Below are 14,414 nucleotides of genomic sequence, written 5' to 3' on the forward strand. Positions count from 1 at the left end.
ATGGACATGTTCTGATTCTTTTGTTGGTAACATAGGCACTCAAGACAGACATGGTATTAAATTTGTACTGTGAAAAATGTTACACTTTTTTGTAACATTTTTGTCAGTGCTATCCCAGACAGTGGGTTATGCAGCTGAAGTTTGAGAATGGTATAGTAGTTTTACACCTTTCTTAAAGGAGCTTCCAGCTTGCAGTGAGGATAACAGTAACTCATCTCTAAGCCTACCTTACCTGCTGCCTTACTTTCCTGCTAAATGTTGGCAAGTCCACTTCTAATCAAAATGATCCATATTACTTTTAGTAACATTATCTCTCTTCTTCCTATACAATGAGCAAATGGCACATTCAAGCCTTTCAGGTTAGCAAAGTTCAAATAAGAGGGGGGAAAAAAAGCAGCAATAGACAAGGCAGTGGGTTCTTGTTTTTAAGTTCAGAAGTCCTTACTCTTCTCCTCAGGAGGCAAAACAGAACACACAAGATAAAATTGGGATTTTACCATCCTCTGTGTTACAAAACCAATGAAACACCACTGTCACAACAAGCCTTTTAAATGTCAGAAGCATTTATTACTGCTTATGCTAAGTCTTACTCCTAAAACACTGAACAAAATGCAACAAAATACATACTGTTACAGTTGCAACTGAGAAATGTTTTGCTTTGCTTTTCCAGTAATGATTGGATGTAATTCTTGTCCCGTTGCAGTTCAGGGGACTTCTGCTTTGACTTCAAGGAGTAATACTGGGTCCCAATACAGTCGTGCCTTCACTTCCAACATTATTATGAGTCTAATCTTGTTCTTGGCTGTGCTTTGAGCAATAAAGAGCATCATCATTACAGCTATATGGATTCCTGCTGGATCTTTGCTTCTTTCTGTATGACCCAACTGTGATGCCACATACATAATTGTGAAGTTATAAATACCAACACTTTCCTGAAGAATTATCAGCACATTTGCACAACAAAAATGCAAGATTCTTTATTAGCAATTGGAACTACCAACTGGATCAAACAAAATTTAAAAATCACAGAATCATAGGTTGCAAAAGACCTCTGAGGTCATGTTGTCCAACCTTTGACTGATCATCGCTTCGTCAACCAGACCAAGGCACCAAGTGCCACATATGGTAGCTTCTTGTACACCTCCAGGGATGGTGACCCCACCATCTCACTGTGCAGTACTTTCCAATGTTTAACAACCCTTTCTGTGAAGAAGATCCTCCTCATGTCCAACCTGAACCTCCGTAGTTCTTCCCATGTTGCTCATTGCCTGGGTGAAAGGATGACTACTTCCTTTCAGGTAGTTGTAGAGAGAGAATGATAAGGACCCACCAAGTCTCCTTTTCTCCAGATAAAACAACCTCTGTTCTCTCAGCTGCTTCTCATGTGACTTACACCCCAGACCCTTCAACAGCTTTGTTGCTCTCCTCTGGAAATGCTCCAGGACCTCAATGTCTTTCTTGCTGTGAGGATCTTAAAACTGAACACAGCATTCGAGGTGCAGCCTCACCAGCTGAGTACAGGGGGGATGATGATTGTCCTGGTCCTGCTGGCCACACTATTGTTGATACAGGCCAGCATGCCACTGGCCTTCTTGGCCACCTGGGAGCAACTGGCTCATGTTCAGCTGCTGTCAACCAGCACCCTCAGGTCCTTTTCTGCTGGGCCACTTTCCAGACACTCTGCCCCCAGCCTATATCACTGCCTGGGGCTGTTTAACCAAAGCCTAGGACCTGGCACTTGGCCTAACAATACCTCACACAACTTTTTCTCCTACAGAAGTCTCACATCTATAAATGATCTGTAATTTCCTGGTGGAAAACATGATCTCTGCAAAACTGAAGTTTGTTGTGTGAAAATTCTGATCCTGTTAAAGAACACTAAACAGCTCCTGTGTGGAAAATAGAAGGGGTTTATCCTATTGTCCTGGAGTCCCAGCTTTCTCTTCCATTTTCCCTGTCAGAAGTGTAGCTCACAAGAACATGGCCTCCTGTGAACTAGGCCAGGGAATACTGAATAATTTGATTACATGCTCCTTCTCCCCTCTTCCCACTACTTTGGATAGAAGAGGAGAAGAGCTGGGTAACATATGCTGCATCAGTCTTCATTGAAAACAACCACAGAAACTCTGAACTGTGTCCTTAGAAAGAAAGGCAAGTACAATTGGTCCAGTACCGTGCCCCCTAATTCACTAGTTTCCTTACTTGGCTGGACTGGAGACTTAATAAAGAGATGCAGCTCCCCTGACACTCTTAGAAAAGAACATGGGTAGAACCAGTATATTCTTCCTTCTTAATTTTAGCTAATTTTTTTCCACTAATTTCTTTGCAGTATCTGGAATTGAGCATCAGGGGCAGGTAAAGGTGGGGAAAAACCAAAAACAGCCCACAAAAAAACAAACAAAAAAAACCCCAACACAAAGCACACATAAATTCCAAACATAAACCCAAAACCCCACATCACCATTTGTGTCCTCTTACCATAGAATAGCTCCTTTGCAGGTGAGGATATAGAGCTTCCCTTGGAGTTCCAAGGAAGAACAATTAACTTGCTGAACAACAGCTGCTTCTGATACATTAGCATTCTTGCAACATAGGAATGAGTACAATTTTTTATAATTTGCAAATTTATATATTTGCCATTCTTTCAAAATCTGCCCTTCCTATTCTTGCATCAGATAAACATGGAGAATACTCTTTCCCAATTAATAAGTTTGCAGTCACAGCAGGATTTACATATATTGCTTTTCTGCACTTATGGCATTATCACAGTTAGTATTCTGATTATCACTCCATATTTAATTTTAAATTGCAATTTCAGTTACATTTCTCTGGACTGTTGTAACATATCTGAATTTCATTGCATCTCATTTTCTGTAAGGCTGCCAGATATTGTATTAGTGGGTGATTCCCAAGGATAAAATTTGAATTTCAGATTGTTAGGGTGTATAGTGTTTGTCTCATAACTACCAATATACACTGCTGTCTATTAGACACATGACATTGGTGCCCTTCATGTACTCATTTTGCTATGCAAACTCATGCAGAAAGCTAATGCCTGGTGTTGACCTAGAACAGCTAAATATTCACAAAATATTATTTGATTTGCTAACTTTTGCTAATAACTGCATCCACATTATTCATTTTTATCTGTTCAGACTTTCAGAGTGTGTTTTGATATGCAGTTATTACTGAGATATATCACAATGTGCTAACCTGCTGTTCAGTTCATTAAATGATAACAGAACTTAGATTAAGGCCATCTTGGAAATGGGAAAAAAAAAGGTCTTTTAGACCACCAAGCTGAACATTGCACATTAAAAGATTCCCTATTTTCTCTGTAAAATACAGGCTTTGTAAAAGAAAAAGCAACTAAAAGTACAGCAGACATGTGAACTCATCTTTTATTCCACCAGAATCCATAATTCAGCTGATAAACATGGTGAAGTTCTAGTTTTGTGTGTCTCAGAAGTCTAGATTATAATATAGCAATGTATTCCATATTATATTCTGTTGTACTGAACTGGTAAATCACAAAGTAGAAATTACCAGCAAGTCCAAATTCTTCAGTTATTTTAATGTATCTCTTCTGGTTTCAGATGTGTACAGAATTTAAAAAAATTAAATCTGTTCTTGCCATTACGTTATCTATTCTTACTCAAAAAAAAAAAAAAAAAAAAAAACAGAATTTAAAAAGGAATTATTATTGCACAGTAACTCTTCATTCTATTCCTTCCTGACCTCAAGTACCATATGCTTCTATGGTCCATTCATTTTCTTTACTGAGAAATTTATACTGTGAGGCTTGGTACCAGTATTTATCTATGAGGCTTCTTAAATTCAGATTACAAAATAGCTTTCAATTTTGAGTTAAATAGATTAGTTTCTCCTACTCACATTTTCACAGAAAGTCTCTTACCTACGACTAGCATGTAAGTATTTTTCTTAGCAACCTAATGCATTTTATTAAAGCACTGATACAGATTTACTTATAAGTTATAGTACACATCTACCTACACACATTTACAAATTTCTGGTTTGATACAAAGAAATAAGACATTTGCAGAATTACTAAGGAAGAGAAAAAAATCTCATATTAGTAAAACAAAATTTGGCACGGAGAAAATGGAAACTAGATCAGATACCTAAACAGCACTATTAAATCTACTGAAATAGCATGATTTTTCAGGAGAATTATGGATTTTTTAAATTATGAAAAGTACAGTTTAGAAAAAAAAATGTTGTGTTTCTATAAAACATAATTGTTTTTAAAAATAAATAATTTGAAAGAACGGTTAGGTGCAAAAACAGATTCTCTTTTTTAATTTTACATTGGGCCCTGCTTCTTAAATTCATGAATAGGATTTTTTAAATATGAAAGTCAAATACAGTGTGATTTATTTTCATATCTAGGCTTATGCTTGAGATCTTGGGAAGCTTTCATAAGAAGCTAAAAAAATTCTGCAGCCAATTACCACTACAGATGTGACAGATTCAGAAATTACTCGTATAGTCTAGAGCTTGAAACCACAAAATCCCCAGCAAATTTTACATGGTAGAAGACAAGTAGTCATTAAATCCTCGTTTCACTCACACCACTGTACAATACAAAAAATAATACAAGAACCTCCATGATGTGGCTAGCCATATGGCTTGCCAGCATTTAATGCTTTCCCAATGAGAGATGAGAAGGGTAAGGCTGTATTCCATTAAAAAAACAATTAGAAATTTGATAACTAAAATTTGGGTTATTATAGTGTAGCTATAATTTGCTTTTCATTAAAACAGTCTTTGACTATGCTTTTTGAAATATGAATTTACTGCAACAGGGACTCTCACAATTGTGACATCGGACTATTTTTCTTATTTAAATACTGAATTAATAATACGCCCACGGACTGAGGAATGTTGAAAAATAGAAAATTTGCTTGGTTAGGAAACTCAGATTCCTTTAGGATGAAGCTCAGATTTTTTTTCCTCATTACCACTTGCTGGCTTGTCATGTACTTCTCCATAATACAGCACAATTGCAGAGGATCACTCTCTCTACTGTGGTGTTGCCAACAGCAGCATTTTGTGTAAAGCACAGCTGGATGAAACTAATTTTTTTAACAGACTATGATGCTAAAAATAGCAAGTCAGCTTCTAGTAGTCACAGTGAAGAGACAGAATTTCTGTATCTTTCACTTGATCACATCCTTTAAGATCTCTTGTAGCTTACCGTAGCTATTCTTCTCTTGGTTGAGCTTCGAGAAGCATAACATAGACATCACTCTCAATTGTTTGGTTTTCTGTACAACAGCATAAAAATTCCACAAAAGCAGCCTTAAGGCCTAGTGAAAATATAAAGAAAAGCAAGAAGAAAAAAAGATAATTATGTATAATTGGAATTTCTCTTCCATCTGTGCTGCAGGCTACAAAGGCTCTGCTGGATAAGGCAGAAGATGTAGAGGATAGCAGGTGCAGCACTGAGGGTTTGAATTTTATCAGTCATCTCTATGAAATCTTTTTTATCTAAAGTGATTTGAAATAGGGCAGATTAGGAAACAGATAAAACGTATGAAAACTGTGCCAGAATAGTGGTGGGAGCTTATGGGGCATTTGTGGTGTTGGATGAGGTTTTGTTTTGTTCTTTCACACTTGGTTGATTTTTGGTTCTGTTTTTAATTTTTGTTTTCTCTCATTCAATTCCCACCTGATCTTTGTATGTATAAGAGGAGCTAAGGGTAAACTTTTTTTTTAAGTGTTGCTTCTAACCCACCTCTATTCAAGTTGTACATTCAAAAACTTTCCTCCTTGGTGTTCCTGCTCCTCTGTACCACTATTTAAATTAAATCACCTACTCAGCAAAGTGCAGCATATATCCCACTGTATTACTTTGTGGTTCCAGGCTTGACCAGCATGGTCTGAAAAGGAAAGATGTTCTGACCTCCTCCTAGTGACCCAGGCCAGCAAAAAAATTGAACAAACCTTCAGCATACAACCTCTTGTGTCTATTGTGGGTAGCAACCAATTTGCAGGCCTGAAAAAGGGCATGTCTATGAAATCCTTGCAAATCTGGGGTCTGTGCTGACAGTGGATGTGATTGTACTATTCTATGTAACTGCTGATCATCAATCATGGTATTTGATCCATAAAGAAAAAACCCAAAGAAAACTACTGGCCCAGGGCAAGGAAGAACAGTATTTTTATTAACAACTTTCACTGGCAAGTCTGTATTATAGCTCTGTTAGTTGTGAAATTTCGGGTAGAAATTCTTTTTGGAAGGTAACTCTGCTTTGATTTCATGGCAATGATACAGTCTTAAGAATCCACTGTACATGAAGAGCACAAATTGTATCAGACAGCTTTTATGCTGTTCCTTCAAGACTTAGAGTCCAGGCCAGGATTTGTGACAATGACAGAGGTAAGGTTTTCTATCACATAAAAGAAAATCTTACTTCTGACCAGACCAATTTTTTCAGTAATAGCCATGATTTTGATGCACTTCTACCATAAAAACATGTGACAAAGTGACCTGTCACTTGAAAACAAGGCTGAGGGAGGAGATGAGAAAGAGAAAACTGATAGTCCACATACTGCTCTTCTGCTCATCTTTTAAGAACTCCATGAGCTACAAAGTACATGAATTTTTCCACTTAAAAAATTGACTACCTTTAAAATCATCTATTTCCCAGAAAGACATATACAAGAGAGTAAATTAGACTACAAGCCTTTAGAGCAATTTCTTTTCAGACAAAATGAAAGCTGAAAGGCTGCATAAATGGTATTTCACTGGAGTTATAACATGATAGCCAAGTTGTTGATTTTCTGTACAGTAAAATCCAATTGGCAAGGACAGAAAGCACCACATTTCCCAGGCTGAGATGAGATATGCTTGTCTATCTAGAGTCATTACATCTGGCAACTCCAGCAGAGGCGGAATGGGAAGTTATCCATTAAGTTCTGAGGTTGTATGTGCTCTTTCTGAGGAGGGCTAGGCCTTTCTGGATTGTAGGGGGAATCTTTCAGAGTGAAGGGAGGGAATATCAGAAGGAGGAAATATCAGAAAAATATCCTAAAAGCTATGCAATGCTAGTTGGCTGAGCTCAGGTAAACACTGCTATTTTCACATTAAAAAAAAATTAGAAACCAAGTTTGATCCACAGACTGGAACCCAAATGTGCCATCTATTCCCTCTGGGTCAAGAGATTATGAAAGCCTGGTGTCATCGCTGCCACTGGTAAGTGTCAAGTTTGACACTAATATGAACAAGCCAAGACTCATGATCATGCCTGATGGTAACAATGCCTCGATGCTCCTTAAGTTTCCTATTGCTACTGATATTCAGTAATGGAGATTCATCTGAAAATAAATTTCTGGTCAGTCAATCAGTATGAAAATACAAAAAGCCCTTCTTGTTTCTTCCCTAGGACTACACCTTGACCATGTACTTTCAGCAGTCCTGGAGGGATAAAAGGCTCTCTTATTCTGGAATACCTTTGAACTTAACTCTGGACAACAGAGTGGCTGACCAGCTCTGGGTGCCGGACACGTATTTCCAAAATGACAAGAAATCATTTGTCCATGGGGTGACGGTGAAAAACCGAATGATTCGGCTCCATCCAGATGGGACAGTCCTTTATGGCCTACGGTATGTTGGGCATTTTAATGTCTGTGCTGGCAGAAGTGCGGGTAGAATCAATGCCACTTTTCTATGCTTTTTCCTGATTTCTCATGTATGAGCCATCACATACTCCATTGAATCGACCACAACACACCCAACGATTTTTCACAGAACAGCAACACTACCTTTAACAGCTACAGCCATAGCTAACGAAGCCTAATGCCTCTTTCTTTCAGCTCTTCTGAGTGTGCTAAAACTATTAGAATTCTTCATTATGATTCTCACCTGGTAATCAATCACAGCTTACACAAAAGCTTCCTTCCTTCTAAAATTCTCTAGCAGTTTTTTAGGACTATAGGAATTTCAAATCTGGAGTCCTTTCAAGAAATGTGATATTTGGTAAAAAATACAAAGGAGATATTTGTAGATTTGCATAAATTATTTAAATATTATCTATGTGCCTGAGTATAGGTTTTCCTTAATCTGCCTTGGTTTATGACTGCTTCTTCACTCCACAACTGCTTCTTCATACAGTGCAAATCATATTTACCCCTGTAGATAAAAATACATCCTAAAGTTTGAACAGGCATGATCTAATGATAAGGTACACAACTGTAAAATTAAAACTAAACCAAGCAAAGATGATCTCCTTCTCATAACAAGGTTGTTAGTTTGAAAATGATTGAATAACCATTTACATTTGAATAGTAAAGCAGCAGTTCTGCAACAGCTGCAGCCCTGCAAATTAATTCCCTGTTCAAACCCACTGCTTGTGTAGGAAAAAAAAAAAAAAAAAAAACAAACAACAAAACAAAACAAGGCAGGAAGTCCCACACTAATATAAAAGGTGCTCTACATTCCACTCACTTGAGGTCTGTGCAATTTCCTTCTCCTCCCTCACCCTGCCTCATGCCCTTTATGCACCCTGCCACAGGAGCAACCTCCAACTCTCCCATGTTGCTGGGCTTCCCCACCTTCTCACCCCGGGGAAGGCAGCAGGGTCTCAGGGTGCAGCAAGGCCAAGTATTGCCAGATGGGCCCATACACACTGACAGCATTGCCACCACCAGCTGCATGCAGGAAGAGATGCTGAGCTGTCAGGTCTTTTTCACAGCTCAAGCTGATGCACCATGTTTTCTCCAAGAAAAGGCAGCTGTTTAGGCACATCTGGTGAACAGACTTTCACCTGTAGTTATGAGTAAAAACACATGTAGTGTCCCCATTCTACAAAAAAGCTCTAACCAAAGACAAAAATAACAAATGAGCAGAAGAAAAATGAAGTAAAGATACATTAATTTTTTTTATGCAACACATGGCAGTTACTGCACTAAACTTGCATCTGTTACGAGTGGTCACTTTCCTCATGGTAGTAAATATGCTTCTGTCAGCCTATAGGTTACCTTTAATTCATGTAAGCATCAATTTTTTCATATTCCAGGTGACATACATGCCTTGTAAGAAACAAAATATGAGAAAACACTGCAGAAAATACTTTTAGGTAAAATTCAGCATTCAGAAATTTGAGCACAGCTCCAATCTAGTCTCACAAGCAGAAAAGAAACTGTGCAGCATATTACCTTGATTTAGCATCTGTGCAGTAGAGAGCATGAAAACCAAACCTCTCACATGGGTTGTGACCTGCAAGTTTCATTTTCTTTGCTGAAGACAGAGTGTTGGCCTAGCATGACTTGAACAAGAAAAACAACACCAATTATGCTACAACCAGAGTCCGAGTTCCTCACAAATTTGTCAGGGTCTTTAACCATATCTCAAGGATGATTTAAATGCTTCCTTTCCCTCATGCCCTCCTGTTCCCCAGACAGCTTTTCTGTTTTCAGTCCAGAGTTAATATTTCCATTCAGCCTCAGTTATGAAATTTTACTGGCCTCTTTAAACAGAAATTGGAACAATCATAACAGCTCTAAATAACCTGTTTGCTTGCACCCATGTACCCAGCAGTTTGTCATTGATGCAGCGTTCAGCCTCAACAGAGCTGAGGAGAAATAAACCAAGGTTAACCATTTGGTTTTACAGATGAATAAACAGGGGAAACATGCACATAATACACTGGAGTGGTTTTAGATCATGTAACAAAGCATTATCACTTCACTATGTCTCCATTATTTTATTAGTTCTATAATAAACTCAACAATCCCTTTAGCTATTTTTATCCAGTAACTTTCAGCTGCTATGTCCCCACAACTTAAAGAACAATGTGTGCTATGAACTTGTGCAGAGAGAGAATACTCCTAAACCTTCTGACCTCTAAAATTGCACATTGTTCTTATGTCTCCTGCTTCAAAAGGCAGTTCTGTTAATTGTTCACAGTAGAAAAAATGTGTAATATTGCAAACCAAATTATTCTTTCACCCAAGAACTACATACACAAACACATTTAACTCCATGGCAATATTTCCACTGAATCTCATTTCAACCATCCCAGGGAAGTTGAGTGTCACTGTTAATTATTATCTACCTGAAGATTATGTTTCTTCAGTTTCTGTCAAGTACTCCCACCAGCAGCTATTATCATTCTCTGTGGTATAGCCATCTGCTTCCTAAGACAAAGTAAAAAATCCCTTTGAGTCGATGTGCAAACCTGCAGCAGCACTGTGAGGCTGGTGTATGAGACAGTGCCAGCCTGGTGCCAGTACAGCTGGTAAAATACTGGATTATTCTTTTTTTTTTTTTTTTTTCCCCTTGATTTCCCCATTTTTAACAAGTGATTGGATGCCATTGGATGCAGTGTCTCTCATTACTTTTATTCCCTATTCAGGCAAGATTCTCTGGAAATCTCTCCCAAAGCTCCAGAATCTTAAACCAATAAATACTGTTGATTCTTTTGCTTCTCCTTTCTCTGACTTTCTCAAGGAAGATGCTAGACACATAATGTGTCTTTGAGATATTTAAGGAACCATTAATAATTTATTGTACTGAATTCCGTATTCAGATTCTTATGTCATGATGTCAGGAATGGAAGCTCTGATTTAAATCATCCTTTGCTAGTATTTTATGCCACCTCTTAATTCTCAGATTTTCACTAGCAGAAAAATGACACCGTGTTTCTTTGGAGACATCTGTTCCTGTATCATGACATTGCCTCACAATAAGCAACAGCAGAATTTCATGTGTGCTGGAAGGAGGATGTCCTTCAGCAGAGTTAGGCGTTAAGAAGTGTAATGTACCTTCAGCAACGCCTTTACACAGACTTCTCTCTCTTCTCATGTTCAGACACAAACCCACCTTTGATTAGAGCAATTCTTTATTTCAAGGCAGGGGGACTGAGCATATCATGACAAGGTGTGAAGAGCTGGATTGGAGCATCTAAAACTTTTGGTTTCAGTGAGACCACACATTTTTATACTGCTACAGCAGAGGATGCCACTTTGCTAGGCACTGCTACAATTGCAAGAGGACAAGGGGAAGAATAATCTTTGTCTTCAACATAAGGATTTATTTCACCACTTCTTACACAAAGAAGGTTTTCTGTGATGCAAACACTGGCAGACAAATTCACTTACATCCAGCCAATTCACAAATGAGAAGTGATCCATTTAACATTGCATTTACTAACCATTTATTCATGCAATATCCATGGAAGCATATCCTTGAGGTGGAATGCAAGAAAAGCTGTATTTCCATGCAGAATGTTTACGTTTTAGTATGATCTTGAAAGTAAACTTAAGTGAAGATGTACCTTTTTACTATGTTAATTTTGGCAATATAGCTGAGAGTGTTATTAAAGGAATTTGCTAAACAGTTGTTTACATCTTTTATTGCAGTGAAATTTTAATAGTTTGTGGATTGCTTTTGCATTGCCATGATTTGGGATTATAGAGTTTTGGCTTTCCTCTAAACACCTTCATGGATTTCCTTAAAGAGTCAGTTATTGAGTCCTTTTGAGGACAACCCATCATTGCAACAAGTAGCCAATTTACACTGGTACTCAACAGATTGTCCTACTTGTGTTACTAAATAGGTCCAGCCAAAAAAAAAGACTGCAGTTTTTCTAAATGAGAAAAATCCATGTCATCTATATAGTGAAATAAAAAGCTACACTTTATTTCACTACAGAAAAAACACAGAGAAAATTATAAAGTAGTATTTTATTAGGTGATAATTTTGAAAATCCTAGAAAATATTTCTTCCACACATCAATGGCAAAAGATTTAGCAGTGAGCATTTTAAGACTCACGAGATCCAATTTGGGACTCCCTTTATATTTTTAGACCCTAAAAATATACAAGAACTTTGCAAAAATAAATCAAGCAATTATTCATAATTTCTTTGATTTAATACAGAGGGAAGAGGTGGACATACTTCAGGTTGAACTGGTCTCTGTAGAGAGTTTATTAAAAAAAACAGCAGAAACACACAAGAACTGAACATGGACTCAGCTTTAAATATATATGAGCACTGGCCCCTGTAATCAGTAGCTGAAGTACTTAAACAGTCTGCTGGAGACACAACTGGCTTCACAGGCCTGAATTTCAACACAGGCTTTAGATGCTGTAATTGGTTGCAGCTATCAACTACAGCACTTTGAAAAACTAAATAAGCATTTTGTAGTGCAAAGCCCACTACGCTTTTTACAAAGATGACTTAATTCAAGCAGGGTTTAGATAAAATTTAGATTACTGAAATTGTATGCCAACTATTTAAGTATATTACTATTTTTAATAACTATTTAATCTCGTTAATAGTATCAAAAGAACAAATAAAAATGATTAGACAGTATTTAACAAATGTTTAATTTTAAAGCTGAAATGCACTGCAGTGTATGGGTTACATATTTTCTAGGCAGTACACCATCTCTTACCATCTTGGTATAAATAGATTTTGAATGATTTTCTTACTCTCTATTTTACAAGCTGTGTTCTGCCTACTAAATCTGACTAAGTCCTCCTTTTCTCCAAATGTCAGAAGTGCAAATATCTTCCAATACTTTGAAATTATTACTCTTTCTCTGTCAACTTCATCTGCATCAAAATTGCACTTCTAAGTAAAATGTTCTTCAATTCTTTTACTGTCTTACTTTTAAAAGAACTCCAGTCCTACCAAAGCTTATCTCTAATGTGTATAAGTAACATTATTATAGTTGGCTCAAACATATTGGGAGACAAAAATCAAGTGAAAAAAGAATTTAATGACAGAGAATAGGACTGAAGTACTTTTGATCAAGAGGTATTTCAAATAAATTTATATACACACTCTAAGAAACACTTCATCCAATAATAGTATAGGCAAGTTTTTACTAGTATTTCCTTCTTCAGTTGGTTTTAGGGGGTAGGCGTTAAATAAGAAAGGAAATTTTGTGTATGTACTGGCTCAGCTTTCTCCTCTACACACGGTAAACACTCAAATGCAGAGATGTCCTACAACTGAGTAAACAGAAAGAAAATCCTTGCAAGCTTTTCACAACTGAGCCATGTAGCTCCTGTTGTTTCAGCATAGCCAGTTAGATACACTCCACTGAAGCAGCACAGACTTAATCTGCATACTCTGGAAGTTAGTGCTTTAATTTGCCTAATGTCAAAATATTTGCTTTTTCCCTGGAATACTAGATTTTTAACACATTTCTTGCCACTTATACTTTGCAAGGAACACCAAATGGACATATACAGTTGCAACTCTTATAATAATAATAATACATAATATATAATACATAATACATAGTATATTATATAATATATAACATATAACATATAATATATTATATTATATATTATATATTATATATTAAGTATATATTATATATTATATATTATATATTATATATTATATATTGTATATTATATATTATATATTATATATTATATATTATATATTATAGATTATATATTATATATTATAGATTATATATTATATATTATATATTATATATTATATAAATATATAATATTTGAATGAGAAAGGCAAAAACGTTTTAAAAACCACTGCTATTTAACTTCTACAGCTGGAGTATATTTCAGCAGTACAGATTATTTAGTGTGTGTTTTTATATAAGGCTATGTAAGGTACATAAAATAGATCTATGCTGAGTCCTAATATGTTAACATATTTTAGTGTATTTCACTTCACCATATATTTGGTACATACCACATTATATGTGTTTTTCAGGTCCTGAACTTCACTAAAAAGCCATTAATTAAAAAAAAATTTCAATCTCTAATTATAAAAATTTTAAAGGGTTAGTAATTTAATTTGTACTTTGCTGCAGATGTCCAATTTACTTACTACTAATTTGAAGCATGCTGAGAACTGTTAATACTGAAGGACAAAATACAAGTTTTAGCTGCTTAAAACTAACTTAACTCTCATTTCATTTATATTGATGTTGATTCATTACATCAGTGAAACAATTGTTCAACCAAGAATCAGAGGGGCATAGGATGAGGACATCTGTGCCATTTCTGTGCAATAAATGTATCAGGCAGGTGAATTAAGGTCCTAGGGGAGACAGCAAGTATTTTACCAGACCTGCTCCAAACTGATAAATGCACTTAGAAAAGAGGGAAGAGTCTTAATTTAGGTGTTCTTTCAAAGAGACAAGCACTTTCCTAATAAACACTACCTGGAAAGCTGCTGAAATCCTGAAGAAATGCTGGTACAGCCTATTTGCTAGTGACATAAAATTAGTAAGTGATGCCAGGTTGTGGGGGCTGCTGCTCTCAGAAACATCCCCTTGCTCAAAAGCCCAGAGCAGCCAGGCCATGTCTGCTCTGAGCTGCAGCACGCAGAAGGTTGGCTGGTGCCATATGAAGTGTTTAAGGGTATTAGTGTGACAAGCCTGCACTGATTTAATTCACCA

The 14,414-nt window shown here is 36.6% G+C and overlaps 1 protein-coding gene across 8 annotated transcripts in view; it reads left to right on the forward strand.

The window, feature by feature from the left end:
- GABRB1 (gamma-aminobutyric acid type A receptor subunit beta1) overlaps nt 1-14,414 on the forward strand; it is a 141,228-nt gene that overhangs the window by 87,014 nt on the left and 39,800 nt on the right. For all 8 annotated transcript variants that reach the window (XR_012055575.1, XR_004367717.3, XR_003959998.4 and 5 more), the window contains exon 4: nt 7,410-7,630. Coding sequence is in view for 3 of the 8 variants with exons in the window: in XM_030271002.4 (XP_030126862.4) it covers nt 7,410-7,630 (221 nt within the window). In the remaining 5 variants the exon portion in view is untranslated. The remainder of the gene's footprint in view (nt 1-7,409; nt 7,631-14,414) is intronic.

Source organism: Taeniopygia guttata, chromosome 4 (assembly GCF_048771995.1).
Source record: "Taeniopygia guttata chromosome 4, bTaeGut7.mat, whole genome shotgun sequence".
Lineage (NCBI taxonomy): Eukaryota > Metazoa > Chordata > Aves > Passeriformes > Estrildidae > Taeniopygia > Taeniopygia guttata.